Source organism: Macadamia integrifolia, chromosome 5, assembly GCF_013358625.1.
Source record: "Macadamia integrifolia cultivar HAES 741 chromosome 5, SCU_Mint_v3, whole genome shotgun sequence".
Lineage (NCBI taxonomy): Eukaryota > Viridiplantae > Streptophyta > Magnoliopsida > Proteales > Proteaceae > Macadamia > Macadamia integrifolia.
In genome coordinates, this window is record NC_056561.1 from 25,008,166 (window position 1) to 25,032,148 (window position 23,983).

The 23,983-nt window shown below is 38.6% G+C and overlaps 1 protein-coding gene across 5 annotated transcripts in view; it reads right to left on the bottom strand.

The window, feature by feature from the left end:
• LOC122079340 (anaphase-promoting complex subunit 2) overlaps nt 1–20,894 on the bottom strand; it is a 34,660-nt gene extending 13,766 nt beyond the window's left edge. For 2 of the 5 annotated variants that reach the window (XM_042645727.1, XM_042645726.1), the window contains exons 1-5: nt 20,184–20,888; nt 19,722–19,808; nt 18,927–19,158; nt 12,719–13,005; nt 12,388–12,459 (exon numbers count right to left, since the gene is read on the bottom strand). In XM_042645727.1, the coding sequence (XP_042501661.1) occupies nt 12,388–12,459; nt 12,719–13,005; nt 18,927–19,158; nt 19,722–19,808; nt 20,184–20,417 (912 nt within the window). In that variant the 5' untranslated portion in view covers nt 20,418–20,888. Of the gene's footprint in view, nt 1–12,387; nt 12,460–12,718; nt 13,006–18,926; nt 19,159–19,721; nt 19,809–20,183 lie in introns of all 5 variants that reach the window. The other 3 variants (XM_042645725.1, XM_042645724.1, XM_042645728.1) reach the window with 2 other exon arrangements.
• Between the last annotated feature and the right edge of the window lie 3,089 nt (nt 20,895–23,983).

Sequence of the window (23,983 nt, forward strand, 5' to 3'; positions counted from 1 at the left end):
TGGGTGTGGCACGGCATTCTCAGCCTTAGACCTCTGGCACTTGAGGCTATTACCTACTCCATTGGAAACGGTGCCTCTACCTCTCTTTGGCTGGACCCCCTGGCATCCTTCAGGAGTCCTCCTTCATCTCCTCAATCCTAGGTGATGGGGGCCTTAGGGAAGAAAGGAAAATCACACAAAGGGGAGGGGGAGAAGATTCACACGACCAAGCATAACCACAACTTTACCAAAATAATTAATTCATCATTCTCTACATGTCTATCGACTACAGCCAATACATAAAAAATAAAGACATGAAATTAGAAACTCTACTAGCATAGTATCCAGCATAAACTAGGAAATAACCATAAAAGGAAACTAATGCAAAGGAAATAAATCCTAACTCCTACATTCAAATTTGGAAAATAAAAGGCATGAAATAAAATACTAAGTAACAACTAATTTTATTTCCAACCCTTGTTGGACCAAAACCCTGGGCTGGACCGGTTCTTCTTAGCTCTTGGCTTCCAAAGCCGGTCATGTTGGTCCAACCAAGTAAGAGCAGCCGTATCTGCATCAACTCTCCTCCTCTGAAAAGAACTCGACGGAGAAGGACTGAGGAGATCGTCTGAAGGAATACACTGAATGAGGAACAATCCCACCACCTTCTTGAGCTTAATTTCAAGGAGATCTTTAGTAGGATGAAACTTCATAGTCTTGTTAGCATGCGTGAAAGCATAGGTATTGGCATAGCCACAATGTTGTACTTTCTTGTCAAACAACCAAGGTCGACCAAGAAGGATATGGCACACCTTCAGAGGGAGGACGTCACATTTGACTGTATCCTTGAATCCACTAATAAAATATGTGACCAAACACTTATCTGTGATTTTAAGATTAGTGTTGTTCACCCAAGCAACCTTGTAGGGATTTAGATGTGGCTCTGTCTTCAATCCTAGCTCACGAACAGCATCTTCAGAAACAACATTAATGCAACTACCTCCATCAATGACCAAGGTTAACAACTGGTCATTGCACTCCACATGAGTCTGAAAAATATTACTACGGTGCCAATCTTCATTGTCAGTGGCTTTCTGAGTGGTCAACACATGACGAATGACATAAAAAGGATGTTGGTCTTCATCACTGAGAGTGTCATTTACTTAACCTGGTGCACGCTCTTCTTTTAAATCAATCGTGTCAAAACCAACTTGCTCTTCGAGAATATATGGTATAGGAGAATCCTTATCAATAAAAGCAACCAAACGGCTAGGACATTGAGCATTGATATGTCCAAATCCATGGCATGAGTAGCACCGAACTGTAAATTTTGAAGAATCAGAAGGTTTATCTGAACCACGCCGAGGGGGTGAGTATAGACGAATAGGCTGTGAAGATGACATTTCAGAAACATGTGGAGGTGGAAAATACGACCGACTAGGTCGTGAATAGGCCATAGATGTAGAACTAGCTTGTGGTTTGCTAGATGACCTTTCTTAGGTAGAAGTCTATTGCAGAATGGAACTAGTACCTCGAGGAAAAGTATCTGCAAAATTTCTCCAATTACATGGGCGTTTCAGACTTTCCTCAACCTGATACGCTACTTGCACAGCGTCTTCCATGGTAAGTATTCGACTAGATGCAAGGGCAGCAATAAGTTGAGGGTGCAAACCATTGCGAAATTGTGCCACCAATACTTCTTCATCCCACTCAAAATCAGAACGAGTGGCCAAATAATAAAATCTCGCAACATATTCCTTAATAGTTAAATTCTCCTGTTTCAATTGTGCAAACCTGAGATACATGCATTGCTTGTAATCAGAAGGCAAGAATCTACGGTTCATGACTTTATGCATTTCAGCCCAAGTAGTGACTAAACCAAGGCCTCAGGGTTTGGTTCTGTTGTTGTTGCTTGATCCACTAGACTTGGGCCGTGGCTTTTAGTTTGGCCTCTACAAATAGATCTTTCGAGCCTCAGTCAACCGGTACCATCTGAAGAATGTATCTAAGCTATGAATCTCGTCAAAGTACAGTTTGTTGTCTCCATAAAAATCAAGGACATCTAATTTTGCTACTCTTTCTGCTCCATCATCATGTCTACCCATAGTTGTCACGGTGCCAAGGCGAACCAAGGCAGTGGAGGGTTGTCTAAGCGCTTAGGCGAGAAGGCGCCCGCCTTACGGCGAACGAGGCGAACAAGTGTTTTTTTCTTTATTTTTCTTATTTTCTAACATTATTTAGTAAGTTATATATACCTTGTATCATAAAAAATCAAGATTAAGCCACATCCAAGTCATTAAAAATCAACATTTAGCCACATAAATTTATAAAAAATTAGCATTAAGTTATATTAAGTTATAAAAAATCAACATTTAGAGAAATGCTCTTATTCTATAATAAGTTTGACTGGTCAAATGATTTTATTTTTACATGAGACTTTTTGTATTAATTATAATATTAAACCAGCTTTCTAACAAGTCTAAGATTACTTAAATCTGAGTTGCAATGACAAAGTTATGCTTCAGTCAAACTTATTTTTAAGTGCGCGAATACTATTAAAATCGCCTGAATCAAAATAATTTTATGAATATCAAAACAAAATATTTTTTTACCAAACTTTTGGTTTTTAGCAATGTTTTAACATGATAGAATTTATAAAATTTTCATAATTGAGAAAAACCCTAGCATTTAAAAGTTGAAAATCGTCCCTATAACCAAAATCCAGTTTTTGTTCTTTGACTGGGGGGTTGACTTTTTATCCTTTTGGAATTTGATTTTTAAACTATTTTTATCGGATTCAAATAGGGGGTATTTGCTTATTTATGAATAATATCTTAAGTAAATGAAAACATTTACTTGAATGATATTTGGCATAAATAAGTGCCGAAAAACAAGGCGACATGCAGTGCAACAAGGCGGTTGTCGCCTAGGCCCCAGGCAAACCGCCTGGACTCCTAGTCGTCGCCTAGGCGACGCCTTGGCGACACCTTGACAACTATGTGTCTACCAGTTCCATATGGTGGTGGAGCTGGTGGTGGTGGTGTATGATGTGGTGGCGGTGGTTGTAGTGATACTGACGGATCCTGTGGAGTGATGTTGGAATAATCCCAGATTAAATGGGACTCTTTCCTTTATCTTCTGCTACCAAACGATCAATAGAAACTTGCATAGATTCCACCATTGTCTTAAGGGACGTGACCATGGTAGTGAGAGCATCAATTTTTGTATCAGTTTCTCCTTTGTAAGAGTTCAACTGTTGAACTTCACTATTGGCTACTATGGTGATAATTAACAAAATAACACTCAAAGAATAATGGCATACTAGTAAATAACTGGAGGCTTAAAGGGCAGGGGCAGAATGGTAAATAACTCTTCTTTTTTTTTGGCAGGGGTGGCAAAATTATAAATTAAAAGTTCACTTCAATCCTTAAAGGATATCAGTGTGGGTGCAGGGGTATACTTGGAAATGACAATTTTAGGAAAAAGGGGGATAATAGAGAAAAGGACGAGTATTACTGGAAGTTCACAAAAATTCAAAGAAAGAAGGAAGATTTAAGGAGATTGTGGGTTTAGGTTTACTGACAGAGGAGTCCTTCTCCTTCTTGGAGACGGAAAACCAGCTATAGAGATCCTTGACTGAGGAATCTGGCTCGTGAGGGGGTGTTGCAGGTCTGTCTCTCTTTTCTCTTCTTCTTCTCGTCACTCTTCTCTTCTGAACTTCTTCTTCTGCTCTTCTTCTTCTTCTATTTTCTGAACTTCTTTTATTCATTTCTTCTCTGCTTATGTCTTCTTCGTCTGTTTTTTTTTTTTTTTGTTCTCAGTCATGGTAGAACCAAAACAGAGAATGGAGAAAGGAAGAAGAAAGATGGGGAAGGAATGGGATCCTTCGGCTCTAATACCAAATTGATGGGGGCCTTAGGGAAGAAGAGAAAATCACACAAAGGGGAGGGGGAGAAGATTCACACGACCAAGCATAACCACAACTTTACCAAAATAATTAATTCATCATTCTCTATATATCCATCGACTATAGCCAATATATAGAAAATAAAGACATGAAATTAGAAACTTCTACTAGCATAGTATCTAGCCTAAACTAGGAAATAACCATAAAAGGAAACTGATGCAAAAGAAATAAATCTAACTCCTACATTCAAATCTGAAAAATAAAAGGCATGAAATAAAATACTAAGTAACAACTAATTTTATTTCCAACCCTTGTTGGACCAAAACCCTGGGCTGAACCGGTTCTTCTTGGCTATTGGCTTCCAAAGCCGATCATGCTGGTCCAACCAGGTAAGGGCAGCCGTATCTGCATCACTAGGAATGTCTACTCCTCAGGATTGGATAGGATGGCCCCCGTCTCCTCCGTCCTTCTAAATGATGGATGGGCCCCTTCTCCCCTTCCCCTTTTACTGGCTAGCATCTAGACCTCTCTTCCTCCTCTTCCCTCTAACCACAGAGAGAGGGAGGATTCCAGTCTCTGGAATCCTTCTCCTTCCAAGATGTTTAGCTCTTCCTCTGCCTTTAACCTTGTTAGGACTAAAGCCAATACCAGCCCTTGGCACAAAGTTCTTTGGTTCAAAGGCCACATTCCCCGCCACAGCTTCATAGCCTGGAGGGCTCTCACCAACTGCCTCTCGACGCAGTCCTTCCTCATCTACCATCACATTTTGGATCCCCCTGCTTGTTGCCTCTGCTATAATGGAACTGAAGATATTGACCATTTTTTCTTCTCCTACCCCTTCTCCTCCACCATCTAGAGGAAAGTTCTTTCTCACTGCTGACCCTCTAGTAGAAGAGCCCTTCCTCTCAACAAGGAATGGCTTTGGATTAACATGACCTTTCACAGCCCCTCCATTTGTGATACCGTTGGAAAGTTTGTTTTTGTGCCACCATCAACCACCTTTGGATGGAGAGGAATCTTCGTGGATGGACGTCTAACTCCTGCTTCTTTGAAAAGATTTGGAAGGCCATCTTCTTCAATGTCTCCACCAAAATTGCAGCTCTCCCACGCCGCTTGATTCCTGACTCCCCTAGGAACAGACTTATTGTTACTTCCTAGAACCTCCCTTCAGTCATTCTCCTTCCCACCTTGAGGAATTGTATCCAGCAGATGTAGCTCCCCTTTTTCTGGCGGGGTGATTCCCCCTTGCTTGGCTTTGTGCCTCCCACCCCTTCTCCTTCCCCCATTGTATATTTTTCTCTCCTTGGGTTTATATATATTTATTCATCCAATAAAAAAAATTAACAGTGACACATCCTCACTTGTCGTTTGTGAGCTAACGGAATGGATTTAAGAGTCATTATTTTTTTCAAAACAGGGCACACACTATGCATTTTTGGGAATTTAGGGTGGTATCTCATATAAGGTTTCAAAAGAGGGGTGGTACAAGATAATTTTCCTATATTAAATATTAAATTGATTATATAACACTAAAGAACTATAGATCTCATTAAGGCATAAATTTATTTTTATTTTTTTTATTATGGCATAATTAGTACATAGCCTAATGCCTAAAGCACCTAGGTGTTGCCTAGGGAGGTGCCTTGTCGCCTTGACAACTATGATACCAGTTATAACCTGACTTCTAAAACATAATACTTAACATATCCACTTCTATAACTTCACGTGAAAAGCATACAGTTTCCAATAAAATTATCAATATGCCATTCAAGTTCACGTGCAAACCACGTGCCTCTAACTAGTTGTCTAACGATTTGAACAATATACAAACAAATTCATTTGGAACAAAATACCACAAGTCCAATATCCATACCAAGTATAAAATGTGAAAGCAACATGAAATAGAAGGATGTGACAAGATTCAAATCAAAGCCTTGCAGAACAGGTCACTAACAGAACTAGCCAATAACTTCAAAATACATTTGACATGAATTATACAGATTACTTATGCCAAACTAAAGACAGCCACAATTTTGTGTACCTAGGTTTGCTAGCCTTATTGGCAAAATAGTCCTTATGGCAGTTCTTCAATTCCAGTAAAAAATTAGAATATCACATAGACTTCTATCACCGATTATAGCTCAAGTGCCATTTTTGGAGGAAGTAAATTATTTTGGAGGGCGCTCAAGTTCTTGAGACAGGGGAGGGGCACCCCCAGTCATTGATTAAGTGAGAGAGAAATGCTTGAGACCAGTTAGGTGTATGAAATCAGGCCCTAGAAGGGTTTGGAGGCCAAAGACGGCTAAGAATAGGGGTGTCAATTCATGGGCAGACCCGACTAAACCGACCGGGACCGACCGTTTATAGACCGGCCCGGCTTGGACCGTTTATTAAACATGTCGAGCTTGAGCCCAGCCCGTTTATAAACGGTCAGTCTCGATTTTGCTACTTGGACCGTCGAGCGCCCGACCGAATGACACCCGATCGAGACCGGCCTATTGTGCACCGACCTGGCCTGACCCTTTAATGATTGTAGAATACCTATTTTACCCCCCAAATTAAAAAGTAAAGACATGTTCACATTTTAAATAATGATTATATTTGGTATCATTTATTGATTTATTGTCATTTTTTTGGGCTTGCATGAGTGGGCCGGAATAGAAGAGCATATTTTAAAGAGGACCCCTTTTAAAAACCGGTTAAAGCCCGTTCAACATTAAACATGTCCGTAGCCCGGTTAAGGCCCGACTAAAGCCCGATTAAGGTAGCCTGATTATAGCCCGAGGCCGACCGACCGAATATAAAGCGTACCATGCCCTCAATAACTAAGCCCGATTAGTTAAATGGGCGAACACAGTGTAACCTTTGAAAGTCTTCAAGCCCGATTAAGCCCAACCGAAACCGGACCGGCCCGACCGTTTGACACCCCTAGCTGAGAATGTGAATCACAGTAATTGCAATAGTATGGAAGAAGAGAAAGTCAGGGCAGTAAACGATTGGTGTTTACTCAGCCGATCACACTAACAAACAAGATAAGATAAAGGAGAAATAAACAAATAAACTAACTAAAACAGTGTCCCATGATGGAGGACTGTTGCTGATTTAAATCTGAACCAAAACATGGATCATTGGCTCAATTGTGAAGCAGAAAATTGACCCAAAACTAGAATTGTGATCATACTCGTGCATTATTAATGTTGAATAATAAAATTAGGACTACACTAGGACCACTCAGACTCATGAAAGGATTAGGTCTACTACTCATGTAAGGATTAGGACTATTTGTTTTTCTATAAATAAAGGAAGGATTGTGCCCATTAAGGCACAAGTCTATATTTCCCTAATTCTACATGGTATCAGAGGAGGACTGATCACCAAACCTGAAACCCAAACCCCGTCCCATTCTATTCTTCTTCCTCCTGCTACCACGGTTTAGCCTTACCGCTGCTGAAACCAAACCCACACCTCCATCGCTGCAAAACCCTTGTTGCGACCCATCTTCCTGCTAAGGATTTGAACTGTAATTCTGTAAAGTCACTTTCTTTCCTACTCACTGTGTGTTTCAGATTTGGTGATGGGGGCAACGATTGGCAATGGTAGAATGAGTGGCAGTCTCTATTACCTACACACTGGTTCCTCTCGGGCTCTACACACTTTATCTGATTTGGCACTCTTTGAACTTTTGAGATGGCATCAACATCTGGGTCACCCCCCATGGAGCACTTTATCTAGATTATTTTCAGCATTCGTTAAACACTATACTATGGACCAGTTTAGTTGTGATGCGTGTGTTTTGGCAAAACAAACACAGAATTTTTATCTTTTTTCTGATAATAGAAGTATTGTTCATTTTGCTTTAATTCATTCTAATGTTTGGGGACATACCCGTCGTGTCTCTGTTTCTGGCTATCAATGGTTTGTTACTTTTATTGATTGCAATACTCGTTCTACTTGGATTTATTTATTGCATCATAACAGTGAGGTTTTTAGTGCTTTCAGAAATTTAATTGCATGGTTAGGACCTAGTTTGATGCTAAAATCAAGATATTGTGAACTAACAATGGGAAGGAATATATGAATGGTTCCTTTCAGTCTGTCTTGATTGATCATGGGATAATTCATCAGACTAGCTGTGTGGATACTTCGGCGCGGAATGGTGTGGTTGAATGCAAGAATCGCCACCTCCTCGAGGTTGCTCACTCCTTGATGTTTGAGATGCATGTCCTACTCCCTATTGGAGTGAGGCCGTTCTCACTACTGCCTATCTCATCAATAGGATGCCTTCCCGGATACTTGGTTTAAGAGTCTCATTGAGTTGTTATCTGGGTCTCGAACTTTTGTTGTTCCTCCCAAGGTCTTTGGTTGTATTTACTTTGTTCGTAATCATCAGGTTCCAAGCAAGCTTGATCATCATGGACTCCGATGTATTTTTGTGGGCTATTTTCCCACTCAGAAGGGATGCCGGTGCTATTATCCACCTTCTCGACGCGACTTTGTTTCTATGGATGTGTTTTTTTGTGAGACTGAGGCTTACTTCCCACCTCTTCAGGGGGAGTCCTCTGTTGGTGAAGAGGTGATTCAGATTCCTAATTTTGATTGTCCTTTACACCTAACCATAGATGATGGGGCTACTCAGAGGGATATTGGAATAAAGACTAATAGTTCAGAGGTTCCCATTGGTCCAAATGTTACTGTTCAGGGGGAGCCATCAATTCAGGAGCAGGAGGCTCCCATTCAAGGGGAGCCACAGATTCAGCAGAAAACATAGGATGGTCCAGTGATAAAGGTATTCTCTCGGAAAAAATGAGAACTAAAACTACCACTCATACTACCATTGCTACTCCATTGCCTCCTAGTCTTGAGTCTTCTCTTCTAGGTATAACCTTTCCTGATGCAGATTTATCACCAAAATGGGCTTGTTTTCTTATGAATAAGCCTATGGCTGGGTTGTATGCATGTTGGGCCTTTGGTCCAAGGGTTTTTTAATGTAATAGGCCACTTTAATAGTTTAATGTTGGGTAATAGGTATGCATACGGGATTAGTTACTATGGTTTACATGTTTTGGTCTAGTAGTGGTTTGGTTCATTAGTTGAACCAGTCATGGAGTCAATAAGTGTTTAGAAGGTACTTTTACTTTTACTTTTACATTTTACTTTTCTAGAAAGGGGGAGGGGAATCAACTTACTTTTGTAAGTAATGGTAGGTGAAGACTTTCCCATATCAACTTTAAGAGATGATGATTTTTCCACCTTTGGTAGTTGGTAGGTGAAGACTTTTCCACCTTTGGTAGTTGGGGGGGTGAAGACTTTCTCATTCCCACTTTAAGAGGTGAGGATTTTTCCACTTTTGGTAGTTAGTAGGTGAAGACTTTTTCAACTTTAGTAGTTGGAAGTTGAAAACTTTCCTACCCCAACTTTAATAAGTGAAGACTTTCTGCTATTGTTAGTTGGAAGTTGGGTATGTAATGTTTTGTTCAGATGGTCCTATAAATAGGGATCAATTGTAAGCATTCAAGGACAACTCAGAATTTGAAAACCAAGTTTGCTTATGCAACTCTCTTCTTGTGTTTGATCAAGAATCTCTTGTGTTTGATCAAAAAATCCGTTGTGTTTGATCAAGGTAGGTTGGTGTTCGATCCAGTCAATCCACCTTGCGGTATGAAGCCCGGGTGTTATTTTAATATTTATTGTTCCATCCTTTTCATCTTTCAACAATTTTTAGCAATATCCTATTCTTCATATGTAAAATTCCCTATTCTCTGAGAAAAGATCCTACCCTGGTACTGTTTTGAGCTTCCTCAATTACAATATTACATTATTTCCCCTCCCTTTTGATCAGTCTCTTGATGTTTCTATTGCTCATAGAAAATGCAATCAAACTTGTACTCAGCATCCTATTTCTAACGTGGTGTCATATAATGTTCTCTCCCCATCATATCTTACATTTGTGTCTTCCTTGTCCTCTGTTTCTATTCCTAAAACCTGGCAGGAAGTAAATATAGAACCTAAGTGGAAGGAGTCAATGAATGAGGAGATGAGAGCTCTTCACAAGAATAACACATGGGATCTGATTGTTCTTCCCCTACAAAAGTTACCAGTTGGCTGCAAATGGGTGTTCATGGTCAAGCATAATGCTGATGGGACTGTGGATCCATCCAAGGCAAGACTGGTGGTAAAGGGCATTACTCAGACTTATGGGATTGACTACCAGAAGACCTTTGCACCTGTAGCAAAAATGAATACAGTCCGAGTTATCATCTCCTGTGCAATGAACCGATAATGGGAGCTACAACAATTGGATGTCAAAAACGACTTTCTTCATGGAGAACTGACTGAAGAGGTGTATATGGATATTCCCCCTAGATACTCTAATTCAGAAACACAAGGCAAGGTGTGTAAACTGAAGAGAGCTCTGTATGGATAAAAGCAATCTCCCAAGGCATGGTTTGGTCGTTTTCACAAGGCTATGATATTTGTTGGTTTTACACAAAGTAATAATGATCATACATTATTTATTAAAAAGGTGGGCGATCGGATTACTGTGCTGATAGTATAAGTGGATGATATTGTTGTTACTAGCAATGATATAGATGAAATCTCTAAGCTCAAGGCTTATCTTGGTAAAGAGTTTGAGATAAAGGACCTAGGAAGGCTGAAATACTTTCTTAACATTGAGGTGGCACATTCAACCAAGAGTATTGTTCTCTCCCAGAGAAAATATACCTTGGACCTCCTCTCAGAGACAGGCATGTTAGGATGTAAACCCTTGCATACTCCTATTAAGGCTAACTCTCATCTCAGAAGCAAGGAAGGTGAACCTATTGATAAGGGTCGGTATCAAAGACTAGTTGGAAGACTCATATATCTATCCCATACAAGACCAAACATAGCTTATACAATAAGTTTGGTGAGTCAGTACATGCATGATCCTTATTCATCACATATAGATGCTGTGAACGGGATTCTTAGGTACTTGAAGACAGCACCAAGAAACGGCATTCCTACAAATCACATAAGGATCGAGGCATACACTGATTCTGATTGGGTAGGCTCTCCGGACGATTGTCGCGCTACTACTGGCTAATGTACATTTGTTGGTGGTAACTTGGTTACGTGGCATAGTAAGAAGCAATCAATTGTGGTTAGATCAAGTGCAGAGGCTGAGTTCCGAGCTATGGCACATGGGATTTGCGAGCTACTTTGGTTGTAGGGTCTCCTTCATGACCTTGCTGTGCCCATCCAAGTGTCGATGTTACTATATTGTGATAATAAGTCAGCCATCAGTATTGCACACAACCTTCTTCAGCATGATCGTACCAAGCATGTCGAGATCGACAGACATTTCATCAAAGAGAAGTTAGAGCAAGGGCTGATCTGTATTCCTTTTGTGCAAAGTGAAGATCAGACTTATGAAAGGATTAGGTCTACTACTCATGTAAGGATTAGGACTACTAGTTTTGCTATAAATAAAGGAGGGACTGTGCCCATTAAGGCACAAGTCCATATTTCGCTAATTCTACAATTAACTCTACAGCTTCTAGCCAAGAAAGCTTCATTGAACATAGGAACAATCTTGGTTCTGTCTGGAAGGTTCAAATGGTCCCATAGACCTTCATTCTTTCCTTCCATGGTTGTAAAATGTTGTTCCTTACATACTTTGGGCAACCGGAGTCCGGCCTCTTTGACAGAACTCCTCACCAGAAATGTGGAAGCTTAGGGAGCTTACAAACTCTCAAAAATGGCTAGAAATTGGAATGCTCTAATACCAAGTTTCAGTTCTGTTCTGCAGAACTGAACAGAGCTTTAAACAGGTGAGTCATAGAAGTTGCAGCACTATGGAAGAAGAGAGGTTAAGACAGTCCACAACTGCCTCTCCCCTTTTATATTTACTTTCATAAAAATACTGAAAAGTACCGGATTACCCCCATACATAATACTAATTCTCATTATATACACATTGCACAAGCATTCCCAGAATACCTTTACAGTTTACATATTATTCTACCAAACTCATTAAATTCATAGTTGTCAAGGCATTGCCTTGGTCACCTTGTTGGTGTCGCCATGTGTCTCAGCCCCCTCAATGTGTTGGGTTGCCTAGACTCCATGACAACTATGCTCATCAACTTGATATAAACTCGACAATTTCTCCAGGTTTGAGTAGGATATCCCAACATGATCAATAACCAAGCTGGAATTTTACAAACCTAGAGGGAGGGAGGAAGGGAAGGAGGGAGAGACAGAGGGAACCTTTTGGATTCAGCATTTTCCCAATTAAATTAGTGCCAAGCCTAATAGACCCATTGCAACCCTATTTATTGAAGAGGCTTGAACTGAATTTATTGATTCCCAGATGTTAAAAGACAGCCATTTTTTGTGAATGAGATGACTAGGTTAGATGATAGCCAAGTATTCTCAACACAAACATGACTCGTTAAGAAATTAATTTGGTGAATGAACTAAATATAAGATAATAACAATTCAAAAAAGCCAAACTTTACCTTAATCCACTCTTTAATGGATGGCAAAACAGAACTCCTGTAATCGTCGCCAGCCAAGTTATGAACTTTGGTCTGTCAAGCAAACAACACCATTACTGAAGTAGTTTGAGAAGAAAACAATTAAAAAAAAATTGTGAAAATGGACAGAAATAGGCATTTCAAATTCATCATGATGGACAACTTTAAATTGCCTTTCAGCTCCAAGACATTGAGAAAGAAAACAAGTGAAATACTACAAAGAATAAAGCCAGGTAACATAAAAAATAAAAAAAATAAAAAATAAAAAAATAAAAAAATAAAACTAACCTCATTGGAGAAGGAAAACACTCACCTTCAAAAGTATAAATATGGCAGAAGCATAGGCATCTTCAGTCATAGATGTAAATCCGAGAGTTCTAAGATCACGGACAACCTTTCCGATGTTTTTCACCAATTTGCTGTTCTCAGAGAATTTTCTCCTGTGATTGCTTTCATCAATATCCATTTCATTGGCTCTAGAGGAGTTTTTTAATGTTCCATCCAAATCCATAGCATCGATATCAGCATCATTCTCATAGTCTCCAGACATAATTGTACTTAATTCTTCTAATCTTTCCTTGAAATAGATGCGGAGTATCCCTAAAGAATGGATAAGGTCAGCAAGAGACTTGATTAAAAAATTTCATGAGAATGTCATGGTTACAAAGGGTAAACAGATTGCTATGATTGCAGTATTATAATAATAAAAAATATAAAGGCCGGTATAAAGAGTAGGATAACAATCTTATGATGCAAAGATTTGAATTTTCAGCTCCAAAATGGAATAGCTTCCTTAATAGGAGTTGCTTTTGCTTAATTGACAAGTACATGGAAGACATTCAAAAGAAACTCAAATAAGATTTACAGGTACATCTTCAAAGTGTTTACTCTAGGTCCACTCCATGGATTACAAAAGTAACAAAACCTGCTAGTGTGTGACAAGTTCACCACATTGCTATCTCATAATTCTTCGAAAACCTGTTTACAAAGTCCATCTCCTATATTGGTTTATCCAAACATTTTATGCCATCTTATTGCTCTCCTTCTTAAATCAGAAAATTGGACTACCTTCAACAGATAAAAACAGCTAACTAGATCACAAATAAAGAACCTCTAATGTAGAACTAGAATTGACAAGTCAATCTAGTACCAAGGTTGCAGGATACTCTCAGAGAACATCATATCAAATACCAGAATAGTTCAAAACAAATTAATAACAAGGCTGGGATCAGATCTGAGATTAAGAATATCGATCTCAGATTATAGGGTTTCAAATATCAGAATAGAAGTAGAAGAAGAAGAACACTTGAAAGGAACCTCTTGGGCTTCACACAGTAAAGAGTCAATTGGATCAAACACCAATTCCATCAGCCTTGATCAAACACAAAACAACTCTTCATGAAGAAGACAATAGCAACAGCCATTAATTTTTTTAACAAAAATCATCTCAGCTTTAGGAGCCTTCTTATCTTTATTTATAATGTTGATGAGGGAGGGAATTACAAAATAGAAGGTTCCTCAAAAAGGAAACCAAATATTCTCCTAATACAATAGTTACTGAAAACTGAAATTAGAAACTAGTTGAAAAAGAAAACTAATTACTAATTACTTGACTCAATTAATAACTTGACTCCTAAGGAAACAAATATAACTCAAATCAAACCCAACTAAAAAGAAAACTAATGAAAATGGAAACTAACTAGTAATCCCGTATGCATCCTTAAAGCCTCCCTTTTAGACCCATAAAAGTGGTCTATCACACTCAAAACACATGGGGATCAAAGGCCCAACATGTATGGAACCCAACCCTAGGCTTATTCCTAATAAAATAAGCCTATTTTGGTGATTAATTTGCATCAACCTCCATACCTCCCTCACCACCTTGCAATGGATAAAGATATGAAAGATTTTCTGATGCAGCATATAGAAACATATAGAATCAGGCAACATCATCATCAGCGGTTTCATATACTAATTGGACCAGGAAAGTAACTGCTGACCCGTGGACACAAAATAAAATCCATCCTAAGTGAATAAATCATGTTTCAAGAACCATTGACTGGTCAATGAACTGCAAATTTAAATGGCCTGATCAATTGATTAAAATATGAGCTCAAGACAAGCATTCTTAGGGAAAAACCAAACAAGAGAGACTTGCAAATGGTGTAATGCAGTGCTAACCTCAAACCAGTGAAGTACAGTGGGAAATCAGCTTGGAATAGGATCGCAGGAAAGGGACAGAACCCAAATTGGGAGAAACCCAGATAACTCTATTTAAACAACTCAGATATGCATGAAATTTTGGTCGAAATGTGTATTTGACAAGGAGAACAAGTCTATAATATCTTTTGTTGATTAATGGTCAGCTTTGAAGATATGGGGTAGTCTCAAAAATAGCAGCAAGTCACCAAAAAAGAGACCAGATTTAGTAACTCACAAAAAATTGCAAGTAGGAACCAAGAAATAGCAAGTCAAACTCAAAATGGAAACAAGGTTCAGATTTAGAAACTAAGGTGAACAGAAATAGCAAGTGCATCAGCAATCAGTTACTATTAGAGAATAGAAACAGAGAAGATGTGAACCGCCAACAAAACTTGAGTTCGATAAGCTTGAGTTGTTGATACGTTGACATTAGAATTCTACTTAAAACTTGAAAAGTGGAAGAAGGATATAGACTAGGCCTCTCACCTAGAACTCAACTAGCATCTCACTAGTCCAACTTGGCATCCCACCAGGGGTGTCACTGCATCTCAGAGCAAAGGAGCCCTGAATCTCACAGAACTAACAAGCAAAAGCTAGCTATGTTTGAATCTCAAAATCTGGGGGGAGTTGTGCAGCCCCTTCTAGAAACTCTAAGAAAATAAAAACAAAAACCTACTTTCATACAGGCCTGAAATCCCTCACTCATATTTTGGCTTATAGAATAAGCCCATTATAATAGAAAACCCAAAAAAATACTAAGCCCTTGGCCAATGTGACCCATTGGGAACTCAAAATTCAGAATTTTAGTCCATTCTTGGTCCAGTCTGGCCCAACCAATTGCCATGGTTTGTTGGTAGTTTGCTGCTGCATCAGTTCTCACCAAAAGAGAGACCAATAGAAAATTGCAGGTAGAAACCAAGAAATTGCAAGTCAAACTCAAATAGAAACAAGGTTCAGATTTTAAGAAACTGAGGTGAACAGAAATAGCAAGTGCATCAGCAATTAGTAACTAGTAGAGAATAGAAACACAGAAGAAGCATTACACTAACAGAACTCGGACAGAAACTGCCAAAAAAGCTTGAGTTCGATGGCTAGAAATCTGCTTAACACTTTAAAAGTGGAAAAAGAATGATAGAGAAGAAGGATATGGACTAGGCCTCCCACCTAGAACTTGACTAACATTTCAACAGTCAAACTTGGCATCCCACCATAAGGATTCACTGCATTTCACAGCAACAGAGCTCTAGATCTCACAAAACTAACAAGCAAAAGCAATGTTTGAATCTCAAAATCGCGGGGGCTTCTCTTTACTCATAGAATTAAGAAATAACAGAATTAGGAAACTTTCCTTGCACAAGCTGAGGAAAGTTGTATCACGACTTAACTCTTGAAAATAGAAAGTATCTAGATACTCTAATAAAGTAAAACAATCACCCAATTTCGTATAGGCCTCAAATTCCTCATATTTGGACCCATTACAATAGAAAACCCAAAAAATACTAAGCCCATGGCCCATGGCCCATAACCCATTGGACACTCAAAATTAAGCCTATTGCCTAGTCTAGGTGCAGTCTGACCCAATTGATGGTCATGGTTTGCTGCTGCATCATGCTGCAAGTGTCATGCCTATGAAACAGCCTAGATCTGTTCCACCCCAAAGGTTGGGCCAAAAATGGGAGAGGCGTTGAGGCTTGAGGGGGGCAGGCTCTTTAGTCCCACATCGACTAAGGGGAAGAGACTAAGCTAGTTGATAACCTCTAACACCCCTTTAATGGTCACAACGCATTAGAAAACCTTGAGGGGTGAAGCCAAGAAACAATAAGGTGAGACCCAAGAGTCAAGATACCTCGGCGAGACTCCCATTGTGTACTCTACCTCAAATAACGTGTTTTAAAGCCGTGAGGGGTTCGCCCCAAAGCAGACAATATTGTGGCTTGATGTGGGGTCAGGGCATTACAGTAAGAACACTTATTACTGATCCGAGCATCCTGACTCATTATTGACATGCAACTTTTATATTATATTACTGACTTCATTAATTACTGCAACCATGAACGCCACACAGGCCAGAACATTCCAGCTTCGTTTCAGCTTTTAAATTGTTGGGCAGAGTATGCATTTTGATATTTTGGTAGGCTCCTTTCACTGGATAGATATTCGTGGATGATTGATATGACTTTTAAATTTTTTCCTAAAGCCATAATAATGTATTCCTTCTAAGCTGAACCAGCCTTCTTAGATCAGCATCATTCTCATATACAACCAATCAATGAATTACATAAACCTCACTGAAAGCACTCCTTCCAAAGAGTCTCTACCAATGCGGCAATGCCTAAGACCCTAACTCTTGGGGAGCCTACAAAGTGTTGGTCACATTTTGATATTTTTTTGCTTTGCATCAGCCATCAGCAGACACATTCTAAACACAATCAAAGAAATTCAATTATTTCAATAATGATGTAAGACTAGAATCACAAGTGACCCTAATCCCAAGCAGGATCTGAAATTCTGGCTGAATAGAGAAGAGTTCGATTACTCACAAACCATAGCTCAGGTGGAGCTGAAACTTGGAGTAAATGAAGGTCCTCTATGGGTCAACAAACCCTCAAAAGATGAGACATTTCCGATGGCTAGATTGAGAGATATGCTGGCTGCATGAAAAAGAAAACTTTTTTTTTGATAGGTATGAAAAAGGAAACTTATGGTGTTTCTTCAATAACTTGAGCTTCCAACTTCGGATGATGCTCAAATTTGGTTCGAATGATCCTTCCAAGGTCCTCAACAAGCCCTCTAGAGGGTTTTAGATTTGGCTGGCAGGTTGAGAAGTTATGGCCAAAATTGATTGGGGGTCAAAACCTTGACAATGAAGAAATCGATCCTTGTTGTTGGATGAATCTGAACTTCAATCTTTTGGAACTTCTTAAGGCTTCAACTTGCTGATAAGTCACACTGAAACACTCTCTCACAGCAAACTAATAAAAAGGAAAAGAAAGAGAATTGATGGGGAGGGTTGAGAAGGATAGAGAAGAATTAGTAAATGGGCATCTCACCCAATTGCATCCCATAGCACAATAGCATAAGCCATCCTCTTTTTTTTAACTCAAATATGTTTTTTCATTGTAATTGATGAGCTAATTTCTTCTACAAAAAGGGACAACTGGATGCTTCTAGAAGCTTCACTTGAAGACAAAAACTGCAGGGGTTACTGTTCACGTGAACAATAACTTCGTGAACAGTGTTTTCTGGTTTTGTTGCTGCATAGCCAATGGTTCGATAACTGCTTGAGGGGCTCTCCTAGAAGACCAATTAGGAAACAAATATGCTCTAATCAAGGGGCATCTATGCTGGTTCGATGGCTGCATGTATGGACCAGCATAGGATCAAAAAATGGGGCCAGCAAGGCTGGCTCAATGGGACTAAATCAGGTCCAGACCTTGGGACAGAATTGAACTGTGGTTTAGTCAGTTCGAATCCTCCTCTTGACAGGCCTATCAACATCAAATAGATTTGATTGACAAATATCAGATGAGACAGACAGGGATCATTGGGACTAACCCAGCTTAGTAGGGTGTTAATGACTGGAGAAGCCCCCACTGCATCACTTGATTTAGTGAACCACGTTAATGCAGGGAGCACAAAATATAACAAGGGGCGGCTAGTTTAGTCGCTGAAAAATAAAGGTTTTCCAAATAGTCAATTCTGTTTTGAAGGAGATGCAATCATGCAATGTCCTTCCAATCTCCACAACCATGGTAATCTGTTCCAGATTCTCAGAAATAGTAAAAGAAATTTCTAAATAATCATAATGAACCACAGAAGGGGAAACATTCTGTTCAAAGAAAAACTAAGCAAATTTTGTGTATGCAGCAAACAAATAAAACATAAATAAGCTAAATTTCATCTTTTCAAATGTCATGTTTTGTTAATCAATGATATTTTTTGTTTTCCATAATCACAATGAAATGCATCCAGAACTATCTATCTTACTACAAAAAATAGAAGCAACAAAGAAATAAAATGTCTAGAGTAGAGTGTCAAAAAAGCAAAAGAACAGTGTGCCTACTGGAGCATAAATATCAATAAGTATCAATTAGAAAAGAGTAATGATTAGGAAAAAGCACCCTCCCTTTTATAAATAGGTTAAACTTCTGGCTGAAGGAGGTAGGAAAATCCATCTAAAATAGTCATGAAAATCATCACGTTGAGGTCATTTTCTGTCTTTCACCATAGAGTAAGAGTAGAAGTACCACCATTAAGAAATTAACCATCACAAATTTAAACAATGCTCAGCTAGAAATAAAAAGCCCAGAATAACGCACCAGGAAAACAGCGAGGAAGTGATGTCATGAGTACTGAAGATACCATTAACCGGTATCTAGAAATAAGATGGAGTCTCTCCATATCTGCATTAGGTCTTCCACCTGACATGCTTTCCTTGTATGACTGTAAAGCGTTGACTAATATTAACAGGCACTTTTCCAGATATTCTTTTTCTAAGCATATCACTTCAAGTGACTTGCATAATACTTGTTGGGCCCAATCTTCTTGAATCTGTGATTAACATTTTAGCAAATTCAGAAATAAGTACATCATCAATGGAGAGAACTACAAATTATTCCAATCTAGCCAGCATTACAGACTAGTGGCAGTAAGCAAGAAGATGTTTCCATAAGAACCTCAAAAGTAATTGCCTACATGAAAATTTCACAATACCCATCCTAGAAGTAAAGTACAGTTCCAAGGCAAATAGCAACCATTGAGTACAGACCAAATAATGGTTTTGCTTTGCATAGTAACTCATGAGATACTTGCATCAGTTGCATGCCCATTAGCTCTCCGTAATTGAATAGATTAGAAAGTGGCTAAATATTTTAGTATTTATGACAATGAAATGAAAATATGACCATATGACCACTAGATAGATTAATCTAGAATTCAACTTGTTTGTTATTATGTCTCTACTAGCGAAGGTTTGAAGAATTGCTTGGAAATATACTGGCTAATGGCTATGTATCAGGATTCAAACAAATACGCCAAGCACATATCATTGCCTAGGTATGATATACTTAAAAAACATCAGAAATAACAACAATGTGCTAAACCATTTCTCATACATGGATTTTATTCTCTAGCCTGGCGATGTCTCCATAAGCTTCAAAATGCCGCCAAAACTTTGATGCACCATTTTTCTCAAACGTTTCCTGCAACCATGATAATACATTAAATTTCAAACAGATAATAAAAATTTCCATCTGATTTTCTTTTGATCTGTTATTTATATTCCAGGCTGTGAAGATTAAAGAAAGGGAAATCATGGAGAACATGGTCAAGTCATGGCTGGAGATATATCAAGAATGCAGGTATTTAATTCTAAGCATCCTAAAATGTTTTTAACAACAGTAGAACCGCACTCGAATTGTTTAGTTCGTGGTACAGATATCATGACCAAACTTGACATATTTTAGCCTACTATATCAAATGGTAAAACCTTATAAAATTTAAATGGATGTTACCAGAGAAAAAATTATATATGTTCAATTTAACATAAAGTTCCAGCGGGATATCAGTGAGCATACCTCCAGTGATCGAAGAAAGTAATCCTGAAGGAGCGAGTAGAGGCCCTGCTTGCAAAGTACATGTACATGGGAAACGAACTCTGAACCGACCGAAAGATCTCCGCTATCCTTGAGAAGAAATTCTGTGCTCACACAAAAACCATTCCAGCTCTCCAAAATCTCGTCAATGGAGTTGTCACCAAGGGAATCCAAAATCTGCAGATTATAAATTGGATATGTCGCTTCCTTGTTCATTGCTCGTCGCAGTGAACTCGTGTAAAATCAGCAATTATATTACTGAAATAATGAAAAAACCCTAGCTTGAAAGAGAACAGTGCTCCAGCATACGAGAAAGCTCAACCTGTGATTCTAGCGGAGCTTCAGAAACCGGTTTCCGAATAGGTTGCTCGCAGTGTTCAGATACTAAAGACTAGATAGAATCGAGTTCTAAGCAGTACACACTCCTCTAAACGGTGCGAATAATTGCCGCCAGAGAAGGGGGTGATCGGCCAAACCTGAGTAAAGCTCCCTTCGCGTTCTTGTTCTCTCTCTCTCTCACCGGTTACCGGTTGTTAAGAACAAGGAAAGATTTCTTGCCAATTCTCGACTCCAGGCGAGAGTTGTTTTTTTTTTGGCGCGTTAAAAAAACTCGACCATTTCTGATGCGAATTTCAAAAATTGAAACGGGAGAATCTTCTCGTAAGGTCGGACTGCTAAACACTTGGAAATTTTCAAATATAAGGGAACCGTACAGCTAAGGAGTTTTGGTACAATTTTCTTTTCTTTTCTTTTCTCGAGGTGGGAATGTGGGATTACCCATCAACTCTTTTTTTTTTTTTATGAAAAGAAAAGAAATAAACTTTCACATTAAAAAGGAGTCAAATATATTTACATTTGTCTCTTACCATATATATATATATATATATTTACATTTGTCCCATTTACCATAAAACCCTTTTTTCTTTTTCTTTTTTTAATAACCATATGACCCATTTGCTTAAACAAAAGCATCACCTCATTTAAAGGAGAAAAGCAAAAGTTAACCACCTTCATCAAATTGTACAATTTAAACAGTAATAATATAGTGTTCCATGGGCAATCACATATATTCGAGTTCATCACAAAGTTATGCTTCTCATTGAGTCAAACTATATTTCCAAATGCCCCAATCACGGTATTTTGTAATCTTCAAACCTTGGAGAAGATTGTGAGAGTCTGCTTTAATATTTTCTCCTGAAATCAATAAACTAGCCACAATTACCAATATATTCCCTAAGAAATGACAATTGATGTCCATCTTGAAATTTTTTTTCTTGGTATCAGCGGCTGATGTATAGATCAGAATTAGAAATTCCAACGAGGGAATAGGAGGGAGGCATTTGATAGTCTCAAACCATTCACCAGGAGAAAAAATAGTAGATGATGCAAGATAGGAATACATGCCCAAGAGCTTCAACATTGGAATGAAAAAAGCAACAAAGAACATCCATAGTAATCCACTTCCCCAAGATGTCCCCAATAGGTAGTCTTTTTTGTAACAGCCTCCATAAAAGCAGCTTAAATTTCGGATGAATGTTGAGTTTTTAAAAGAAACACCACCATGACGACAAGGAAGAAGATATGGAAAACTTGTTTAAGATATTAATAGAGTTAGTGCTACCTTGTAGATAAAGAAATTTTGCAGTAACTTTGGTGGTTAGCTTCTCGTGGTTAAATAGAGTACATCATCACCGATCTTTTTCCAAGGAAGGAGAGAGAAATAAAATATTATCAACAATAAAGAGAGTAAGACAAGTACTAAGCAAACTAACATTCCAGGCGGAATGCGTCTCAAATCACAAAGCCCTTAACCTTGAAGAGGGAATCACACTGAGTGATAGATTCAGGAATCGAATAATCATGTAAAGAAATGGGGGAGAAGAAGGCAAAGGAATTTGAGGGTAGACTGAAATCAGAGATAAAGATTGTGGTTGCTACCCACCAATTAAATGTTTATAATGATGTGATGAAGCGAACCTTGATTACGGAACAAAGTTACAAGGTGGAAACCACTCTGAGGCAAATGAACAAAGGAAGAAATTCAAACCAAACAAATATCAACGTGATACTGGTGAGGGAGGAAGGGATTTTGGTCCCAATAAGAAACCTGCTGAAATTGCCCCAAGTGTGGGAAGGCCCATTTTGGGGAGTGCCGGTAGAATTAGTGACATGTTGCAAGTGTGGGAGGAAAGGACATTATACCAGTGGTTGTACTGAACAACAAGAGATAATGTCTATTACAAGTGCGGGAAGGCTAGACACCTAATCAAGAATTGTCTTGAATGGTCCAAACAGAAGAACCAAGGTAACCAGGTTGGACAAAAGCCCAAGGCACAGGGGAGAATTTATGCTCTGAGGTTGTGATAGGTACGTGAAATTACAGGGACAAAATTTAATAAGGATGGGAGGATTTAATGCCCCAAATTTTGGAACCTTAGGATATATTTTTTCTTTTATGTTTATTTTGAGCATCTTTAAATATTTGTTTTGTGTCTAAAATTAATAGCTTAAGTGCTAACCTAGTGGTTAGTTTGGGACATTCGTTAATTAGATGTCTTAGGGTTAAACTTTACTACTCTCAAAAGAGAGGGATTATTAATCAATTTTAAAACTATATTTTTTAATAAGCCCTCATAAAGAGAGAGAGAGAGAGAGAGAGAGAGAGAGAGAGAGAGAGAGAGAGAGAGAGAGAGAGAGAAAGATTATGATTGTTAAAACTTACAAAACAAATTTCAATTAAATCAAATCCTATTACAAGGCAAAGGGTAAGAAAGCTTAATTAGTTTCTTACTAGCAGTGGCAAAATAGGAGTTTTATGTAATATTAAAGGGGGTCAGGCTGGGTTAGGCTAGAGCGAGTTGGTTCAATCCGAGTATATAAACGTGTCGGTTAGGTTGGGCAGCCCGACAAGCTAGCTACCTACACCATGAATGCCCGGTTAATAAACGTGATGGGCTCAAGCTGTAAACATGTCGGGCTCGATCGGGCCTACCAGTGTGGACTCATAACTGACACCTCTAGTTGCTAGAAATCAGAAGTTCCAAACAACCTTATAGCATTACAAGTAGGTTTTCAAATTTGTCCACCATTAATTTTCTACTCATAGTTCTTGTGTCTTCTTATTCTCCATCCTATGTCTCTATAGGCCAACTGAACCATCAATTTTGGCTGAGAATTTGAGCAGACACAAATGATTTTAGGGTTAAAGGTTTCCCTGAAACCCAAATCTTGGGATCTTATGCTACTCATGTGGACAAGATTTTTGGGTTTTTCTTGACTGCCTAGGAGGGGTAATCGACTGTATTTTGGGACCAATGGAAGCCCCTAACATTAGTTATTGGTTGGATCTTTAAATGTGCCTATTCTTCATTAAATCTTGATATTTGAATTTCTAATTTGGCAATGAGTTGAGACCATACTTCGACCATAGGTTCCCCTACCATATAGTGAGAATCAGTCCACTCTGAGAGATCGAGGATCTGACTCTCAGTTTTCTTGTTACTTAAAAATCTATGAAATTGGGTGAAAATTAGGAGGCCATAACCTATATTTCCCTAATTATTTTTAATATAGTTGTTAACTTTTGGACATACTTTTGAGATTAGTATAGCTTTAATTGGGGATGCTGCAATCCAAATTTGGGGAGCATCTAACTAATGGATTGAAAGTAATTTTAGATTTACTAAAATCTGAAAATTACACCTTAAGATTATTATTTTTCTAATTACTCCTAAATCACTCTACTGATCATTCTCATCTTCGAAATGATGGTAATACAAGTC